At 54.6% G+C, this 20,681-nt stretch overlaps 2 protein-coding genes across 22 annotated transcripts in view; one reads left to right on the forward strand and one right to left on the reverse strand.

The window, feature by feature from the left end:
* Nucleotides 1–9,388, forward strand: part of ATXN2 (ataxin 2) — a 96,834-nt gene extending 87,446 nt beyond the window's left edge. For 10 of the 19 annotated variants that reach the window (XM_059676341.1, XM_059676332.1, XM_059676329.1 and 7 more), the window contains 2 exons: nt 3–171; nt 953–1,573. In XM_059676341.1, coding sequence (XP_059532324.1) covers nt 3–171; nt 953–981 — 198 coding nt within the window. In that variant the 3' untranslated portion in view covers nt 982–1,573. The other 9 variants (XM_059676343.1, XM_059676327.1, XM_059676345.1 and 6 more) reach the window with 6 other exon arrangements.
* The window catches only part of SH2B3 (SH2B adaptor protein 3), a 52,778-nt gene continuing 34,313 nt past the window's right edge, over nt 2,217–20,681 (reverse strand). For 2 of the 3 annotated variants that reach the window (XM_059676350.1, XM_059676349.1), the window contains 6 exons: nt 6,343–6,444; nt 6,169–6,260; nt 5,992–6,086; nt 5,673–5,887; nt 5,416–5,587; nt 2,217–5,302 (listed from right to left, as the gene is read on the reverse strand). In XM_059676350.1, the coding sequence (XP_059532333.1) occupies nt 4,995–5,302; nt 5,416–5,587; nt 5,673–5,887; nt 5,992–6,086; nt 6,169–6,260; nt 6,343–6,444 (984 nt within the window). In that variant the 3' untranslated portion in view covers nt 2,217–4,994. The remainder of the gene's footprint in view (nt 5,303–5,415; nt 5,588–5,672; nt 5,888–5,991; nt 6,087–6,168; nt 6,261–6,342; nt 6,445–20,681) is intronic. The other variant, XM_059676351.1, reaches the window with a different exon arrangement.

The raw sequence follows: 20,681 nt of genomic DNA on the forward strand, positions 1-20,681 counted from the left end.
AGGCTCATGTACAGTCAGGAATGGTTCCTTCTCATCCAACTGCCCATGCGCCAATGATGCTAATGACGACACAGCCACCCGGCGGTCCCCAGGCCGCCCTCGCTCAAAGTGCACTACAGCCCATTCCAGTCTCGACAACAGCGCATTTCCCCTATATGACGCACCCTTCAGGTGAGGCGTGTGTGTGCAGGGGCCGCCGGGCACCCCAAGCATTCTGCTCGCACAGGTCGAATGGCAGGCAGAGCCAGCGCTTCAAACCCTGCATTTGAGAACTAGCAAGACCCGTCAGTGTGCACAGTAGGGACTGTGACGATCAGTCAGTGTCAGGGCCTGAGGCTCCGGGCCGAGTCTGTGTGTGTTCTGATGGTCCAGGTTTGGCTTGAGGAGCAGCGGCAGCTGTGGAGCTGATGCTGCCTAGGACTCAGTTGGCCTTCCTTGTTACGACAGGCTGGGCAGGGCAGCGGTTTCCTTCCTGAGTCCCAGTCTGCGTGGGGGTTACCACCATGATAGTTTGATCGTAGCTCTGGAGAATACTGCTGATGAGCAGTGCTGTGTGTGGATCGGCTCTGTGTAGCATTCGCTCCAGCCTGCACCCTGACAGGGAGAGGCCGTGATTGTGCTAACACTTGAGACTGCCATGGCGTTCCTCTGAAAGCAGGACTGGTGCTTGGCTAATATTTGGGGAGGGGGTATGTTACAGCCTGTTTCTCTACCCCATGAGCAACAAGTCTTCTGGGAGTTTTATCTGAAGTGGTTTTACGTCTTACTGGTTTGTTCTACCCCTCTTTCCCCTCCTCCCCCTTTGGTGCAGATGGGAGGGGGAAGTGAACTAAATTTTTGAGTCCTGTTCAGCTAGCACAAGGATAGTTTACAGTCATGTGCTGCAGAGACACTAGGCTGATGTGCGGTGTTGCCAGTTTTCTGTTTAAATATTCACTTTTCTTTTTTACAGTACAAGCCCACCACCAACAGCAGTTGTAAGGCTGCCCTGGAGGAACCGAAAGGCCAAATTCCCTCCTCCCTTCTACTGCTTCTACCAACTGGAAGCACAGAAAACTAGAATTTCATTTATTTTGTTTTTTAAAAATATATGTTGATTTCTTGTAACATCCAATAGGAATGCTAACAGTTCACTTGCAGTGGAAGATATTTGGACCGAGTAGAGGCATTTAGGAACTTGTGGGCTGTTCCAATTCCATATGCTGTTTCCAAGTCCCGCAAGTACCCCAGCTCTGCTTGCTCAAACTGGAAGTTATTTATTTTTTAATAACCCTTGAAAGTCATGTATACATCAGCTAGCAAAAGTAACAAGAGTGATTCTTGCTGCTATTACTGCTAAAAAAAAAAAAAAAAAAAATCAAGACTTGGAACACCCTTTTACTAAACTTGACAAAGTTTCAGTAAATTCTTACCGTCAAACTGACGGATTATTATTTATAAATCAAGTTTGATGAAGTGATCACTGTCTACAGTGGTTCAACTTTTAAGTTAAGGGAAAAACTTTTACTTTGTAGATAATATAAAATAAAAACTTAAAAAAAAATTAAAAAATAAAAAAAGTTTTAAAAACTGATATCCAGTTAGTGTGTGTTTGTATAAGCTACTAGTTAATACCAAGGCAGGAAGGCTGTATTTTCTTAATATCCTGGAAGGTTAGTTGTCAAATGATTTTTCTTCTTCACCTTTAGTTCTGGTTCAAGGTATCTCTAGGAAAAGACAAGACTGAGATACTCTCTTTGGTGGATAGAGGTCTGCTTCAGAAGGAAGGCTGGCCAGAGTTGGGCAGCATTGAAACTCCACACCCTCAGCCTGACGCTGATTCTGTAAGCTTCCTTTTCAGTCCTCCTGAACCCAAATGAATGTCCTTAGCCAGGGGTCCTGACTCAGACAGCTGTCTGTTTTACCAGTAGGGGGCAGGAGATACTTTTTAAAAAGCTGTGAATAAGATATACCTGAAACTGATATATGTCAACTGTAATTGAAAAATAAGAATTCATTTTTTAAAAAAAGAAAATTAAAACTGATAATCCGGAGGGCAGAAGAGGTGCAGTGATGTACAAAGCAGTTTACAGCTATAGACTCATAAGCACTTGTTAATGTCCTCAATTTATGGGAGGAGAACAAAGGGAAAAGCAAGTGTTTGCGCAGGGCAGCAATTTCAGAGACCATAGTCATAATACACAGAGCTTTTAGATATTGTTGGCAACAAATCAATATTCTGAAAACATTTTTTAATTCACATATAGCAATTTATACATTATAGCAAAATTTGTTATTCAAGAATAAGTTACTTGTACAGTACATAAACAATATATAACAATTTGCCAAATACCTTCTTCTGCCTGTAATGATACAAGATTGAACCCATTTTCTGTGTTGTTACAATGTGGTTGTGGCTTATTCCAGCCCAACACTAGGTGACAGATGTGTCCTTGTTAGAGGCAGTGGAAATATCCAAGTTCCTCTAACCTGTGGGAGATGTTAGAGCTCACATGACATTTGCAATAGGAGAGTTAGCCCTGAATAAAAGCATGAAGGAATCTTAGGCAACCCTTAGGGAAGGGAAGAGTTCAAGGCCTTGATTTTATATATAAAAATAGTGTTTTGTGGTCTAAGATTTTAATGATTGCTATTCCTTTTTCCTACACGGTCCAGAAATGATCAGAGGCAGAAGATTTATACCAGATAAAGCCATATGGATTGCTGGTCTAAAATTCAAGGCAGGTTAGTTGACTTAATTCTTTGGTGCTGGTGACTGTTAGTTTGTAAAAGTTCGTTAAAGTCAGATTCAGGAGGTGACGGTGCTGAGAGCAGTCCCCTGGCTGTTGTCTGGTTGGAGAGAACTGCAGCGGTCGCAGTACTTACTGTCCCTTTGGCACTCACAGCCCGGCTTTCCGTGGAGGTGCTGGCTTGGCCTCTTGAGGCCAGCGTTGGTCACATCAGGACTGGAAGGAGGGTGGCATGTGGGCTAGCTACGGCCAGCAGGGTCACTGTGAGGGATCAGCCCAGGGACCCACTGCTCCCTCTTCTCCAGCTCTACCTGCTCTAGCAGAAAGGAGAGGCCTGGCTTAGGGTCACTCCTTCCCAGCTGTGGCGGGGCTTTCTGTCGGGATGTATTTGAGGTGTCCTGGTAACTCAGACACATTTGGAAAGGAAATACTTTCCTTGAACATTTATACTGGAGCAGCCTGGAGCGGTGACTTCCAGCTCTCTGTTAGGATCTGAGCTGGTACTTGGCAGCCAGTGGGTCAGAGCTGAGCCACTAGTTTGCTGCCTCTTGGTACTACCTGAGACGTCTATGCTGAGACTGCTGAGAAGTGGGTGCCCCTGGCTTGAAGATGTCATAGCCCAGATGTGGAGGGAGGGGGTAGGTGTGTTTCATTGTATATTTTGCCCTTTTTCTGCACCAGTGACTTGTCAGCATGGACTTTCTGTGATGAGCTTTATCTTATAAGAAATATTCAAAATAGTGCGTGCTCCTCTGGTTCATGCTTTGCTTAGTGAAACCTGCTTGGCATGTAGAAAAAAAGTGTCCTTAGAAATGGACCGAAAATTTGGATCAGGGTCGGATCTGCTTTACAACCTGTGGAAACACCCAGGAGTGTTGGTTTTAAAAGTAAAAGTGAAGAGGTGGTTAGTTGATGCCCCGCGCGCACCCCCCCCCCCCCGAAAAAAAAAAACCACCAGAAAATTCTATAAGCACTATAAGCAAAAGTCTCACCTCTGACCTCTTAGAATACTGAGAGTGGCTGGAGGGAGCAGACAAAACCCTGACCCTGGCCAGATAAGGCAGGCAGGAGTTAAGTTCAGGCCAAGGTTTGGTTTAGCCTCTAATTGACGTGTATCATACATGTTAAAGCTGAGCTGGTCCCAGGAGCAGCTGACCTCACACTGTCACTGCCCCTCGTCACTGAGCCTTCTCTGGGAGGAGCCAGCCCCCAGGTGAGTGGTGTCACTTGTGAAGAGGTGTACGTGTGCATGCCCACACCTCAGAGGCAGCGGGACCTGCTGGCACAGTGCACTGGCTGAGCTGTTAGAGCAGCTCCTTGTCAGCCATGGCACCAGATTGAGCCTAAAACCTCGTGGGAAAATTGAATGAGCCATTGTATGCTGGGGGCTGAGCCTGCCGGGAAGGAGAACTTGCTAGAGCAGTGCCAGAAGCAGAATCCAGTTGTTTATTCCTAAGGCACCAGGTAGAACTGGAATTTGCCACCCTCCTAGTTCAGTAACTGCCTGGATTTCTCTGAAATGGCCACATGCTTCACTTTACATTTAGGAAGGACAGTGGCTCCTCGGCAGCAGGTGCTGGCTTAGCCCTAGTCCAGGAGGGTTGCATAGCTGTCTGACTACAAAAATCGAATGGGTTTTAGTTCAAACAGTGCAGTGAAATAAGCAATGGTTTAGTTTTAAAACCTGAATCATTTGAAAAATTTATCTGAGGTAAAATGTTTAAAATCATTTTTGACCTTTAGCCTGTCCTGTCAGAGCTCTGTTGTAAGGCTGGGTCAAAGCGGATAGGCGCGGGGGCCGCAGAGCTGCATGTGGAGGAAGCTGTGCGGGAAAGCCATAGGGATCCAGGGCTTGTTAGTTAGTGTTTTGGGCTTCCTGATGGACCCCCTTCCCCCCACCCCCGTTCCCCACGTAGAAAGTCTGTCATCAGTTGTGACAGTGTCAGTAAGAAAGTTTTCCACTGCCAGCCTGGTCTTTACCCCCCCACCCCCACCCCAAGTGCCAGGGCTGGTCCTGGGGGCCCGACAGGAGCTAGGGCATCTGCGGACAAGAACTACATCTGTAAACAATAAGGAGAAAGCCAGGTGGGAACTTACAGGAGGCCCTTTAACAGGCCTAATAGTAAAGGTCACATCCAAAATGGAAGGAGCAGTTAATGTCCCTTCACTCTCTCTGAAAGGAAGGAAGGAAAGAAAGTACATTATACCAGTTCCTGCCGCTTGCTTGCTCCTTCAGGGCCCTGTGGCCTGGGAGTCCACTGCCCGTCAGAGAGGCGTGTACTGATTGTCTATGGCCCGCAGGTGGCTCCGGGAGGAGGAGTCCATTTCGTAGTCTGAGTCCCGGGCACGGTTGGCAGGCTCCGACTCCAGGTGCCGCAGGCTGTTGGCCAGTTCCTCGGGCGAAGGCACCAGGTGGAAGATCTGCTCTTGGGGGGAGGAGCGGCCTGGGAGACCCTCCGGGCCCAGCCCCCGTGGACAGCCAGAGGAGCTAAGGTGGGAGCTAAGGTGGGGAAGGCCCAGCTCTGAATCCCAGCGAGAGAGGGAGAAGGGGAACAGGACAGTGTTGGAGGAACCTGGGGAACAAGTGACAAAGAGGCCGTGTCGGAAGGTTTGCGGCAGCAAGCTTTCCCCTCTACGTGGTTCCCTGGGCCCTCCACCCCTTTATCAAGGGGCACTGGGCTCACACCTGGTGGCTGGGAGACGACCACGACGTAGCTGGACAGCCGGACATCACAGGCCGATCCACACTCGAGGGGGATGGGCGAGCGCTGGAAGTGGTGGAGCATGTCCATGACCGAGGGGAAGTGAAGGTGCTGCACGCGGCACTGGCCCCGCTCGGTCAGCGACAGACGCAGGTGCTGCATGGGGAGGAAGGGGAGGTTCAGGCAGTGGCCCCTAAGGGCCTTGAACTTGGGGGAGCAGCCCCACCTGCCTTGGCTCTACCTTGGCTATGCCTTGGAAGTTGAATGTGAGCACATACTCCCCACGCCGGGTCTCGCTCTGCCGTACCAGAAACACTCCATGAGCGTCAGGGCCCTGCAGCTGAACCAGCTGAGCTGCCTTCACTCGGGAGATAGGGCCGTGGAACCAGGGGTAGCAGGACAGGAAGTGATCTGTCTTCTGGCAGGCGGGGTCTAGCAACCCCCCAGGAGAAGCACCTGGTTGAGAAGATGTGTAATGGTGACCCCCTCTGGGGCACCTCATGACCTGGGCTGAGGCTGGGTTCTGATGCACCCAGAGCACAAAGGCCCAGACACCTCACCTTGGTTCAGGGAATCTGTGCTTCCCCTGGGAGAGCTGGCCGGGCCAGGCTCCGGAGCGGAGGGAACGTGCAGCTCCGGGTCTGTGCTCTCCAGCCTGCAGAGAAGCGGGGGTTACGGGTCTGGGAAGAGCAGGGTTGGTGTTAAAGCTGAGATGGGAAGGGAGTCTGGTGCCTCACCCTTGGCCTGTGCACTTCCGGAGCTCAGCCATCCACGAATTCAGCTGCTGCTCGTCTCCCACCTCAAAGATGATGTCTGTCCGGTCCTTTACCTGGTGGGAGGAAGGGAGCAGCTGTGTGGGTCCATGAGCCGTGTGTGCATGTGCCTCCGGGTGTGGAAGCTCCGTCACTCACCTTCAGCACAAAGGTGTAGAGGTTGTCGGGCATCTCGAGGCGTGTGCATCGCCGGACCTCCTGGAGGCTGGAGCAGGCTGCTTGTAGCTTGGGCTTTGAACTCTAGGAAACCAGAGGTTACTCAGGCTTGTCCCTGATGGCCCCTTGCCCACCCAGGCCTCTGTTTTTCTGCTGAGCAGGCACCCCAAGTCTGGAGGAAGTTTGCGTTCTGGCTTGCAGGAGCCCGCAGAGGGTCCTCTTGTAGCCTCTGAAGCACTGTCCCCACATTCTGAGATCCCCAGAAACCTGTGTGGGCTGAGAGCCAACCCCCCTCACCTGGACGTGTGCCATTCCAGCACAACACATGCCTGCCTGCTGCCATCTGCTTCTCCCCACTGGGGAGCAAAGAGCTTATGCAGCCCAAACCCCTGAACAAGCCCAGAGAAGGGGCATCAGTGTCCACCCCCATCCACCTTTCTCCTGGTGCTGCCTGGCTGCTAGGGCCCCAGGTCATTGTGATGCCTTCAGCCCGCCCCTTCCATCAGCTCCCCACGAGCATGCGTCTCCTGGGCTAGCAGCCACCCTGGGAAGAGGATGCTATATTACCACATAGTCCAGAAGAAGCGCAAATCTTGGAGGTGAAGCCCGAGGAAGGAAAAGATCAGGCTTTGAACGCTAGAACCTCGAATTTCCCAAACCTCACTAATCTATCCTGCCCTCAAGTCTCAGGACAAGGTGGGTGGGTTTGGCTGGAGGGTGGAGGTTGGCAGAGTAGCTTAGCCTCAGGCTTTTGGGGCTTCTGGCACAGCTGCTCTGTTACAGCCAGCCGAAACCCTCCCCAAACAGTGGGGCCAGGGGTCTCCATGACACCCATAGCACACATGGTTCAGAGTAGGTGGAAACGGTCCCAGAGCCCTATGCCAGCAAGAGCCCTTTCTTTCCAGGTCCTGAGTGAGCCTGGCTAGAGCAGGAGGCTCCGGGGCACCCTAGAACCCTACACTGCCCCCCATCGCCTCCATTTCCTCTGGTGACAAGCCCGATAAGCTTGTTTCTTCAGGGTCATGAGATGTCGCTGGCTGCTTCCAGCAGAGACCAAAGTAGATAAGATGGCGGAAAGAGCCCGAGATGGGTTGGGGAAGCCCCCCTGCCTCCAGCAGCTCTTTTCCCTGGGCCAGGAAGAAAGCCAGGTGCACCTGGGGAACAGCACAGCCCCTAACACATTGCACAGGGTGGGGGTGGGGGTGGAAACAAGAGGTGGGCTTTGGGGGATCCGACCTCTACTTCTGCCCAGAGGCTGCCTTTTTTCCAGAGCTGACCCCCAAAGCCCGGCGCTTCCCCATGCCGTAGGCACGCAGGAGCGGGGCACCTCTGACCCAGGGCCGCTGCCTGCCTGCAATCCCCTCCCACACGGAGGCGAGCGGGCAGACTGGCAAGTGAGGGTTGGCCAAACAGAGGCTCTTCCCAGTCCAGGCCCCTCCCAGCAGGTCCAAGTCCTGCCCTGGCTGCTGGACACAGCATCTGGGGACAGTAACAGCAGCTCTAGGAACCACTCACTTTGTCTAACATCACAAGTTGAGGGAACAGAGCCCGGAGGGGTGGCACAGCTAGTAAATCCCAGCCCCAGTGTTTTCACCTTTCCAGTCTCTCTTCCCCATCCCTTCCTTGTAACCCAGTTTCTCAGCCTGGGAGTCAGGTGTGGGGCCTGTGCACCCCTGGCAGCGTTGACAGCCAGCCAGTCTCGGAGCCTGTTTCCTGTCTACAAAAGGGTAAGGGACGGAGGGCTCGTTCCTTGCTCCTGCTTCTGCAGTTGGTCCTGCCTACCCCCCACCCCCTATGCTAGCTCCAGCCTCAGGCTCCCTGAGAGGAAGTAGACCAGGCCAAGTCTCCCTTTCAGTTCCACTCCAGGCCTGGCCCCAGTCCCAGCCCAGGGAGTGTAGAGATTAAGCAGCAAAGCCACTGGTTTCACTCTGAGTGTGGGGCCTCCGTGCCAGCTCCACCCCCGCAGCTGAGGAACTGCTGACCTGGCGGCTGCGGTGGGAAGAGGATTCCCCCTCGGCACCTGAGGGCCCTGGCCCACAAGTGATGTGGAACTCGTCCTGGCCACTTACCTTCCTGAGGCTGAGCATGACGGCTTCCTCCCGTCTCCCCGGTAAGAACTGGGCTCTGAAGCAGGGGCACTAACTACGTGCTGCCTGAGCGTGGGCAATGCCAGAGGCTCTGCCCAGACTGGAGGCGGGAGAGCCTGAGGACAGGACAGCCCCACCTGGACTGGGCTAGACAGGATTCGGGAGCACCAGGTGCCTTTCTGGTTGGGCGCTGTGAGGGCACAGAACTGTGGTGGTGAGAAGCGAACCCAAACCACCACAGGGACATCTGGGGGCATCAGGTCCCCTGCTCTCATGCCCTCTAGCCCACCTGTCTTACTGAGCAAGCTGGGCCAGCAAGCAGCTGCTCTCTGGACCCACCTGAGTCACAGCTGTGCTTAGGTGGTCAAAACGGCAAAGCCACTCCAGGTATTTGTGCTATAAGCAGTCGCCTCACCCACCACCTCCTGCAGCGTCCATGCCTGGGAGCAAGTCTTCCCAGTTCCCAGTATCCAAAAAGCTGGCTTCTTTGTTATGGCCATTGGGACGCCCGTGGGAATAACCCATTTTTTCTGTGCTCTGGCTGCTAGGAAGCGAAGATGCAAACCAGCTCTGCCACTATCCTCACAGTAGGGTCTGCCCTCTACAGCTACCCTTGCTTTATAATCCCTCCAGGCTCTAAGGTCAGTCCTGACCCTCTGCTTGTATAGCCCTGGAGAAGGGCTCAGCCCTCCTGCCTGTGTGTCTTCGTCTTTAATAGCCCCTTTCTTCACAGGATTAGTGTGGTGGCCGGCTGGGGCCTGAGGCCAGCCAGGTGGGTCCACTACAGCGGCAGAGGACTAGGTTACAGACCACCCTCAGCATGCAGCTCCCTCTCCACCTGCCAGAGTGTGGTACCATGCTCCTTTCCACCCTGCAGTGAAATTCACACCTCCTATTACCTACATGCCTGAGACAATCTACATTAAAGTAAAATGTATTTCCCTGTGACTGTGCTTGAGTTTGTTTGAAAAGGTCAAGAACATGGAGGAGCCAGAGGGCAGGGTGAGCTTTGGAAGGACAATTGGTTCAGTGGCCATTAAAACTGGGCAGAAACTTCCATGTACTTCTACGTAAGACAGCACAAGTCCTGGCTCTAGGTTTGTCGTTGGGTACTTTTGGAGGGTGGTGGGAACTGCTGTGCCTCCACCCCAGCCCTGTGACTCTTCCTGGAAGGGAGGAAAGCGAGGGTGAAGCAGACCTTCCTCCTGCAGGCCTTGCTGTCCCTCACCTGCACCCGTCACTGCTCCCCGAGTGCTGAAGTGACAGCCCCTCCAGCTTTCCAGGGACTGGGATGTACCCTAGTCTACCTTGTCCTCACAACCACCTTGAGACCCTGGCAGAGAGACTGGCCAAGTCCTCACTGAGCTCCAGGCGCCGGTGCCCCACAGGAACAAGACTGTGTCCCCCAGTGAGGTGGTCACAGTAGGCCCAGAAGTCCCCATGGTTTGGGTTTATTCTAAGGTGGAGCGGGGAAGTGGAGCTCATGCTGAACCCCTTGACGGGGGCAGGCAGAACCCTCACAATGGCCTTGTCCCATCCACTGCGACCTGCCTGGCCACTAAAGGGGCCTTTAACCTTGAGTGAAATCTTTGAGGAGAGACCAGTCCCTGGCAGTCTTGTCTCTCCAAGGGCTTTGGGGCCCTCCCTCCTCTCCTACAAATAGCAGTGGCGGGACAGGAAGCTGGAAATATAGGTTCCCTTGAGCGCATCTTGTGGCCTGGAGCCTGGCTCTGAAGGTGGGTAATGAGCCCTAGCTCCACCATTTACTAACTGCAGCTTCAGTTCACATGGCGACCATAGGCAGAGCCTGCTCGCCTCCCAGGAGTAGGGGAGGAAGGTAGGTCTTGGATGGGGGACTGAAAACACAGACACAGCAAATTCCAGATCCCAGTCATAGAAAGCTTGGCCCCGCCAGCCCAGCACCAGAATGGATGCTGCCTGGATGGATGAGCAACATGCAACATCGTTACTGATGGGTATCAAAGCAGCCTTTAAAAATACCACGGGAGAGAAATACCCTGCCTTGTTCCACAAGGATTTTAGTCAGGTTACAGGGACACTCAGGGAATCCCACTCGCTACAAGTTTGTCTGTTTCCTGGCAGCCAATGGAAAGGAATTTCCAAGAGAGGGCAGCCCTTGTGCACAGCAATCCATTAAAGGCTCTGAGAAGAACTGGAGCAGAGAAACCTGTTGAATCCATGTGTTCCTGACGTGGGCCACCCAGTGTCCTGCTCAGAAACCTTGGAGCCTGCACAACTGCTGCCCAGCAACCTCCCAATCCTGGGGTTTGGGAAGTAGCTCTGGCCTTAAGTTGCAACTCTGCCTCATCCTCCATGGACAAGCAGCTCGCCTCTCCCAGCCCAAGTGCCACCGCCCCTCCCATGAGACAACAGCAATATAGCCTGTACAAAGGCGCTCACGGTGGGTATGGGAAGGTCCCGAGAGCAGCACCAGGTGGGGATGAGCCTTAGGAACCCAGAGAAGCTGTGGTCAGCTCCAGAGCCAAGCACCCCCCACCCTCACGCTGTCCACTGTCCCTGCCCCGCAGGCATCTCTCAGGTTGTCTCCACTCGACCATGTGCTCCAGAGGCCTCCCTGTTCCCTTTGTGTCTTCAGCACAGCACAGAGTAAGGGCCTAAGCGTTTGCTGAACACTCCAGAGTGAGAAGGTGGAGGGAAAGGCATTGGAGATTAAGGGAACACCAAGAAGTAATGCCCAGAGGTCAAAAAGTACAGCTGAATCCACAAGATGGGTAGAGGTCTGCTGTGGCTAGACATGACGCTGACAGCCTCACCCTACCCTTTAGTGAGCACCTACTGTGTGCCTGGGCTGTCTACCAGTGGCTTCTGGACTGTTGAATCCACAGGCCATCGCTATTCAAAAGTTTTCACAGAAAAGAGCCTATCAAGGGATGGAGGCGCTGGGACCAAAGAAGTAGGAAGGTCCTTGTTCCAGAGGAAGACAGTCCTTGGTGTTAAGTCTGGGACACTAGGTGAGAACCTTAACCACTGCTCTGGGCCATCTGTCTGCCTGAAGATGGGTGGGGGCTCCCATGACCTCCCCGCAGCCCTTGAGGCTGGTGTTTCATCCCACTTCACAAGTTCGAGACAAGGCTGAGGAAACCTGTGAAGACGGCACAGACAACATCACAACCATTTGGCCTGGAGCCTCTGCAAGCGAGCCCATTACCACTGAAACCCACAGGCACCAAGGGGAGAGCTGGGCAGGGAGGCCACAGCCGCTGCCCTTCCCAGGCACCAGGGAGCCCTGGGAGACCTGAAGGAGGGAGGGCACAGAGAAGAACGGTGGTGCTCACAGGGACCGCCCCCACATACACACACACACTAGGGTGAGGAGTCGGAAAACGGTATCCTGAACCCCAAGGTGGGCAGCATCAAAACAGCTGCCACCCCTGGACAGCTACACCCAGAAATATCCAGATCAAGTTGCTTCCCACCCCCGCTCTGCTCAAAACTCACTTGTGGGCCCTACTGAGCTAAGTGAGGAAGCCCGAGTCCTTGCCGTGGCCCACAGACCCTGCACAGCCTAGGCCTGATTAGCACCTTGACCGCTGCCTCCCTCTCATTCTGCTCCAGCCACACCGGCCTCCACTGTTCAATGTACCAAGCACACGCCACCTCAGGGCCTTTGCACCCCCTGCTCCGCTGACAGGCAAGACAGTGCCGCCACAGCTGCACAAATCTGGCTCTTCTCAGACGCAGGTCGTAGCTGAAGAGTCACCTCAGGAAGGCCGTCACTGACCACAGTGTCTGAAGAGCAGTCACCATGCCATCACCCTTCAGTTCCTTCACTGCATTTATCTACCTGTAAGACGGGCTCGGTGGGGACTTCGTCTTGTTCATGTGGCATCCCCAGCCCCGAGCATAGTACCTGCTAGGCTGTCCGTGCTCATCACAGGCCTTTTGGTGCCAGGTGTCATGGGTGCTGGGGATCAGTGGGGCACAGTACAGCCCCACTGCAGACACCCCATCCAATGAGGGCTAAGGAGGAGTGATAGGGACACCTCAAGGAGGGGGCATGGCTGGGCCCCCCAGGGCTCCTGCTGGCCAGGGGAGAACAACAGCCCACACCAGCATGGTTACCCATGTTACAGGTGGAGAAATGGAGGCCCGGAGAGACAAAAATCATTTGTCCTAGCCACAGAGGACCAGAAGATGGGGCTGAGTAGAGCCGGGGCTCAGACCCTCGTCAGCCCAGGCCCAGGGCCTGTGCTCTCCCAGGCCAGGTCTTGGCAGAGAAAACCTCCCTCCTCCAGGGAGCCTTCTCAGGCGCATCGCATCGTGGTGAGTGCGATTCCTGTGCCTCTCCCTCGGCTCCGGCTTATCAGGCCTGGCCATAATTTCCTGATGAGGCAGCTGCCCCCCACCCCCGCCCCCACCCGCCGTCTGACGGGGAGTTCCTCTGGGGGTGGGGACAGGACAGCAGCCTGCTCCCAGCTGGGGCCCGGCACCGGATGAGGTCCAGGAAACAGCGTACCAGAGGCCGGTGTCCAGAGCAGGTCCTCAGAGAGGGCTTGTCAGGTGGATGGGGAGTAGCTAGGTGGCTGCTGGGGCCTCAGCCCTCGGATATCTGGGGAGCGGAGGCAGACGTGGGGTGTGGTAATATCTCACCCCTTGTTCTCAGGCGCCTTTGGGGGCAAACTGAAGGGAGGGAGCCAGTTCCAGGGACTGAACGAATGTCGGAACCACAGGCCACAGGTCACTTCCACCCCTGCCCCAACCAGGGCCACCAGCCCCCCTCCTTCAAGTGCCTGCCTCGGCCGCGTTTCCTGTGTGACCCCTGAGCAAATCACTTCCCTTCTCTGTGCTGTTTCCTCGTCGGTAAAATGGAGGTGAGAACAGAATGCAACCTCCAGGTAAGCGACGCTGCCTGCTGCTGGCCTGTCTCTGGCACTCTCAGGGCGCCCAGACTCCCCTAGTCCCTTCGGGCTACATCTGCCCCTTGGTCTCCCCCCTGTTGCCTTGTGCCCCTGTCTCCACTGAGGAACAAGAGAGGGATGAGAGAAGCTTCCGGAAAAGCAAGTCGGCTTCCCCCCTTCCTCAGCAAGTGCCAGAAACAGAACTCCCCAGAGCCAAGGAAAAGGGGGTACAGATCCCCAAATATAACCACCTGTGCAGAGACAGGGCGCCATCATCTCACCTCCCTCCCCTGGGCAGGTGGTACCCCAGTTCACACCCTGAGGGACCGAGTGTTGGACCCTCTGGGGCCCCAAAGAGGCTGCGTGGTGGTCATTTGCCAGGGACGCTGGGACAGTCAGGCGGGGCCTCCTCTGAAGCCCCACCTGCAGGGAGTCTCCCCTCAGGCCCAGAGGGTCCCCCCACACCAGACAGACTCACAGTGACACAGTCACAAAGCCCCTTCTCAGAGACATGGAGACCACCCCACACAGAATCAGTGACGGGGACACAAAGCCCTCTCAGATGCCAGAGCGCACCCCCCCCCCAGACAAACACAGAGAGAGAGACAGCCCCCACAACACCACACAGAGCCAGGCTGGGAGCCCACAGCCTCGCCCCCTCCTGAGATGTGGTGGCGCCCAAATGGATGACCCAGCTGTGGGGACCAGCCGGACTTCCGGTCTGAGCCTGCCCATGGGGGCCACACCCAAGGTGGGGGTGACTATAGCTTAAGAGGGACTGTGACTAAATCGGGGAACCAAGGAACTAATCCCCCACCGACTGTCACCAGCTCATCTCGTCCCCCTCGGTGGCAGAAGTCCAGGCCGAATCCTGGCAACACCAGGTGGGCGTCCTAGGACAGGCCCTGCAGGGCCAGGCTGGACAGAGCCGGTTCCCGCCCTTCTGAGCCAGGCCGCATGCCCACACCTCTGCCTTCCTCCCCCCACACCTGTGCTCATGCTGTGCCCTCCACACGGGCCACCATTCTTGCCAGACCTTTGGCTCTTAGGTGTCATTAGGATAAACAACTGTCGGGACCTGGAGCTGAGCGGCTGTGAAGAGTGGGTGTCATGGGTGCTCAGCCAGCAGCCTCGATGATCCGTGCTGCCCCTCAGGCCTGGGCCAGCCACAGTGGCCTCTCTGGAAATATCCAGCCAGCACCCAACAGGCCCCGGATGACTGGGAGTCCAGAGCCGGGTCAGGGGCACAGCCAGACCCCACCCCACTGTCCGCTGCAAACCAGCTGCCACCAGCCCACACCTTGAGTGACCACATCCTGCTCCCATCATCCGTGCCAGGAGTCCTCCCCCAGCCCCATTCCCATGTGGCCAGAGCCCCAAGGCCAGTGCGCTGTCCCCCATCCACACCTTTACCCAGGCTATGCCTTCCTCTCCTGCTGCCACCGTGGCCACCTCAGTTGCAGGGACACTGCAGCCATGAGGGCTGGGCTGAGGTCAGCCCTCCAGACAGAAGGGGAAGCCTGACTCTGAGAGGCCACGCCATGGGCCCAGGCCCCTGAGCAGGGAGGGGAGCACCCAGCATCAAACCTGCTCTCCCCAGGCTCTGTGGATCCCACACCCAGGAAAGCAGATGGGCCCTCAGGAGTCTGTGGGGATCACGGTGGGTGTCATAGGGCCAGGGGTCCCAGAGCTGTGAGGTTGGATCTGAACGGGTACCCACCTCCCAGCCCTGCTACACATAGCCAGGCCAGACTGCAGCCTGGCTGGGCCCCAGGCTGCTCGCCTGCGAGGGTGGAAAATGTTGTGGTTAAAAAACAACAAATAACCCCTGTCACTGGCCTCAGTGGTGGTGGTGGGGGCGGTGCTGGAGGGGAGCGGGGCTCGTCACCACCAAGATCCCCTACAGCCCTGGATGGTGGCCACCGCCTGCCTTCGAAGAATGATGATTCAGAAGAAGAGGTGACAGTGAGAGCCTCGGGCCTGAGGGGCTGTGGGACGGATTCCAGGAAGGCTGAGCTGGCAGGGCCTGGGGCTGAGCTGACAAGCAAGGAGGGCGAGAGCCAGGAGCCCAGAAGCTGACCAGGTCAGTGTTGCGGCCACCACACCGACACGGCACCTTGCCAAGGTCAGCCTGGCATGGCCTGTTGCCATCCAAAGCCTGCATTTAGTGAGCACTTACTATGTGACATGCCTTGACACACAGTCTCTCATTGACATAAAAAAACAAACAGGAAATCACACCAGCCCAAAGAAGGAAAACCAGTTGGTTTAAATAATTAAAAGTGAAAAATAAAACCTAAGTAATTATCAGATCCCAGGCCTTTCTAAGCAGAAAAAGCAAAAAGCTTTTCCATCAAGGAAAAGATCGCTGTATATAACTGTCAGACTTCAGAGCCTCCATAAGCCAAGAAACTCAGGATCAAAACTGAAAAGTCAGATGGCAAACTGGGAAGATGTGCTATACGACAGACTAATGTCACGTAAGAGTTCTTGCCAGCCAACTAGAGAAAGGCAGCAGAGTAAATGGCCTGCAAACCACACAAAAATGCATACAACCAAGAAACAGAAGAAAAACAGTCAAAATCTGTAGGGACAAAAATATCTGCAGGGACAGCAAGTGGAGTAGTGGTTGCCAGGGGCTGGGGGTGGGGACGGGAAGTAGGAATGACTGCTAACAGGTACAGGTTTCTCTGGGGGATGGAAATGTTGCCCACGTACTAAAAACCCATGAACTGCACTTTGCCATAGTATGTTTTATGTTATGTGAGTTACATCTCATCTCTCATTCCACTCGTAATCAGAAAGGACAAGATAACCACTTTTCACCTGGAAGTTGGCAAAGGTTTTCAACAGGATGGACGCCCAGTGCTGGCCCCACTGGTGATGAGAAGGTATGTGGGTATAAGTTTTCTGGAAAGCTGTTTGAAGAGATGTGGCGAGCATTCGAGATGGCCAGCAGGCACATGAAGAGATGCTCCACATCATTAGCCACCAGAAAGCGACAACTGCTGGGATGGGGGAAGGAAAAGATGGACAATAACAAGTGTTGGTGAGAAGATGGAGAAATGGGAGCCCTCACTCCATGCTGGCGGGAGGACTACACGGCTCAGCGCTTTGCAAACCAGTTTGGTTAGTTCTCCAGAGTTCGCATATAACCAGCAACTCCACTCTGGAGATACATACCCCAGAGAAACAAAGCACATGTCCACACAGAAACTTACACAGGCCTCATTTCACTGAACTGCACAGATGCTGCGTTTTCTTACACCCCAAAGCAAGGAGACCCTCCTCCAGCAAAAAGCCGGTGGAAGCAGATGAGTAGATTAAAAAACTGTGGTACATCTGCACAATGGAATACTATGCTCTGTAAAAAAGAAGGAATTCTTACCATTTGCAACAGCATGGATGGACCTGGAGAGCATTATGCTAAGCAAAATAAGTCAGAGAAAGGTAAATATCACATGATCTCACTCATTTGTGGAATGTAATGAACAACATAAACTGATGAACAAAAATAGATCCAGAGACAGAGAAGCATCAATCAGACCCTCAAACCTCAGAGGGAAGGTAAGGGAGGGTGGGAGTAAGGGGGAGAGATCAACCAAAGGACTTGTATGCATGCATATAGGCCTAACCAATGGACACAGAGACCAGGGGGGTGAGGGCAAGGGGGTGATGGGGGTGGCAATGGAGGGAGAAGGACACATATGTAATACCTTAATCAATAAAGAGAGAAAAAAATCCAAAAAATAAAATTTCAAGGTTAAAAAAAAAAAAGCCTGCGGCCCGGCTTGCTTGGTCCAGAAGGGAACCTGCAGTACCCCAAGCTCTGCCTGCGCACATGTCCATGGCAGCGCTCCTCATAACAGTCCCGTGTCCACCTAACATCTATCCAGGGACAAATGGATAAATGAAATGTGAGCCTTGGAAACATTACAAAGAAGGCATTCACAGAAGATCACTTATTGTCCAATCCCCTTTACGTGGAAAGAACAGACTAGGCAAATCGAGAGACAGAAAGGTTAGTGGGTGCCTGGGGCTGGGGGTGACGGCTAACGGTTAGGGTACACAGTTCTTTTTGAGATGATGAAAATGTTCTAAAATTAGAACACAGTGATAGTTGCACAACTCTGCAGATATACTAAAAACTGCTGCACACTCTGAACCAGTTAAGTCTATGGTATGTAAATAGTATCTCAGTGAAACTTAGAGAGCGAGCGAGCGAGCGAGCGAGTATGCCAGCAACAGAGGCCTCCTGAGGCCTCCCAGCCAGCACTTCCCCTTCTAGGAACTCAGCCTAAGGAAACAATCAGAGATGGACCCCACGATTTAAGTACAAGATGTTCATCACGGGTTATCTATTTGATCAAAAAAGTTAGAAATGATAGAAATAGGAGTCCAGATAATAACAGATAAGTGTATCATGACCTAACTGTATAAATGAAATACTCTGCAACCAGCATTTTTAAAAAGACATTCTTGAAAAATATTTGAGAAAACAGAAAAATTATCAAAACGTGAGAAAAAGCAGGTAGATAAATGTCAGCCCCCCCAGGACTGGGGTTTCTGTCCAGAAGTTCCCGCCAGCACTTACAGCGCCCACACAGGGCCTGGCACACAGAGGCCGAAGGAACTGCAGTGTGGGGGGCAAGTTAACGAAACAGAAGGAAAAAAAGATTATGAAGACATCTACCCAAAGGGAAACGCGCTTCTCTCTGGGTAGCAGGGTTGTGGGTGGTGTTTCAGTTACTTTTCTATGATTTCTTCCATGAGCTTTATTAATTGAAAAAACAAAACCAAAAATATTAGGAACTCAAACTTGGAAGCCTGGGCATGTTAGATTCCAAGATTACATGGAGATCTGAGATGAGACAAAGTAGGGCCCCTAGTTCCAGAAGGTTCCCCTCTTTGCCGCTGCTAGGACGCCCCTCCTCGTCACAGGCGGATTCAGGTTCAGCCTGTGATGGGAGGATCCAGGCACCAGCCACAGTGAGGGGGACCCAGAGTCCCCCCGTGTGCACCGTCACCACTGGTTCCGGAGGCTGAGGTCCACGCCTGAGGAGCACAGTGGCCTCCTCCGCGGCTCTGAGGGACACAGGAAAAAGGGGTGTGGGGCCCCAAAAAGGAAGCTGAGGCGGCCCCTCCTGCCCTGGGGGAGGAAGCTCCCCCCACCGGTGAGGGCTGGCCGCTCAGAAGGCAGAGATCTCTCTTTGCATTCTGGTTTCCTTTCCATTCACAAAGAAGTGGGTGGGGGATTTCCAGCGGGTGCCCAGGCCAGGCTACTTACTGTGAGGCCAGCCAGGTGGCTGCCCAGCCCGGGGTGGGTGGCCGGGACCCAGCTCTGGTCTGGACGCTTCCTAAATAGGGGGACACACACCGTGCCAGGCCTCCCTGAGCCTGTTCTGGACTCCATCACCCAGCAACACAAGCACTGACATCCCACTTTCCAGATTGGGAAACTGAGACTCAGAGAGGCCAAGGTGTCAGCTAAACCTCTCCCTGGCCGCCAGGTCCCAGCCCAGACGCCACAGTGATGGTCTCATCCCAACACCCAGTCTCCAAACAAACAAAAAAACAGGTCAACCTCCAAGAAGCTGGCGGCAGTGGCAGGCCCATGAGGAAGAGGGACGGGGCACAGCCCCAGAGGCACCCGGGATGATGATAAATGAAGACTGTCCCCTGCCCTCCCCTGTGGAAGCAGGGCCCTTTCTAGTCTCTGGATTCATAGAATTTGAGCTGAAAGGAAGCATGCGATACCATCTGTCCGCGGTTTCAACGTGGTCAGGGGTTTCTTCTAAGCAGCAAAGCAGTTTTCTTACACGGAACCCCAATAAGGGGCAGGTGGGGCGGCTGTGTATGCAGTTGGGGAGCCCACGGGAGTCCTGCCCACCAGCACCCCTTCTTCCCTCCCCCAAGGAGGCCCAGGTTAAGCCCCGTAGTCGTCCATTTCACAATTTCGAGAGGGGCAGTGGCCCACGTGGGTCCCAGGGCAGAGCAAGGCCCTCGTTGTCACCCTGGGAGCCTTCTGCCCCGGGGCCTCCCAGGAGAGGTGGGGCTGGGGACCACTGGCTCTAGAGCTCCTGTCTCCCCACTGGGCGTCTCCCTTCTGGTCTCTGAAACACGAAGAGCCAGGGGACTGCAGCTGGCACGTGGGTGGCTCTCTGCCTGCTTCGGGGCCTAAACACACACCCCTGGCCTTGCTGGGCTCTGCCGCTCCCCTGCTCTGTGGCCGTGGACAAGTCTCTACTTCTCTGGGCCTCAGCTTCCTGATCCGTCAGATTCCCCATCTCACAGGGTTTGTGGTGATCCCATGGCTGTCAATGTGGTGCCTGTCGCGTCAAAAATATCGACAAGGAGCGTAGCTGAGCGTGGCTGCGCGGCGTGTGCTGGGCACGGCACCAGGTGAGGACGCGGCCCGGCGACCCTCAGTGCGATGTGGGGCACGGAGAGTGAGGGCGCAGCTTTCCCACCCGGGGCAGAGCAGGAGCTGCCCCTCCCGCGGTGGTGGCTTCCTGCCCGCCCCCCTTCCTCTTCGCACTCCTGCCTCGAGGAAACCGCCAGGCCCCGGACTGACGTCCCTTTCTTTGTGCTTCCTCTTTCCCACACTCGGGGACTGGGCTCGGGCTCGGCCCAGGGTCCACACCTCGGGGCCTCTGCCTCAATTCCTTGCCGGTGAAGTAGGTGTTTTGGCAGTGCCAGCCTGAAGGGCACAGGGGCACGAGGCGGCTGACTCAGTACGGCCCTCACCCTGCGGAGTGCTGGGTGCTTGGGAGATGGCAGCCCATGAAGCACCCAGGCTTTCGTTCATAAGCACCTACTGCCCGCATGGCCCCGCCCCACACCGCTCCCCCCCCCCCCCCCAGACTGCCTGCTCCTGGGCCGACCACAAGCACAGGCAGGGAGCTGAGGGGTCCAGGGTCGCCTCTTGTGACAAACCCAGTCCCCCAGGCTATCTCCTGGCTGAACCATGTGCTCTGTGAAGGTAGGGCCAGGTGCCCCAGGAGTATTCAGCGCCAGTACAGGGCCCCAGGCTGTTCCTCACTCACCCAGGCAGCACTTAGTGTGTCTGCAGCCTCCCCCACACAACCACAACCCCGAAGGCAGGCACTGTGGCCATTCCCGTTTTACAGAGGAGGCAAACTGAAGCCAGCAAGGCCAAGTCACTTGTCCAAAGGCACCCAGCTCAGAAAGAGCAGAGCGGGAAGGGCTCTGACCTCACTGCCTGGCCCGCTCGTGCCCACTTCCTTGTGGAGGACTCAAGGCTGTGAGCTGAGTCCCTTGAGGTGCCCCCAACTCCTTCCTCTACTGCTTCTCTGGGCTGGGCAGCGAAGACCAAGGGCAGGATGCACTGGGT

Source organism: Myotis daubentonii, chromosome 19 (genome assembly GCF_963259705.1).
Source record: "Myotis daubentonii chromosome 19, mMyoDau2.1, whole genome shotgun sequence".
In the NCBI taxonomy this organism is placed as follows: domain Eukaryota; kingdom Metazoa; phylum Chordata; class Mammalia; order Chiroptera; family Vespertilionidae; genus Myotis; species Myotis daubentonii.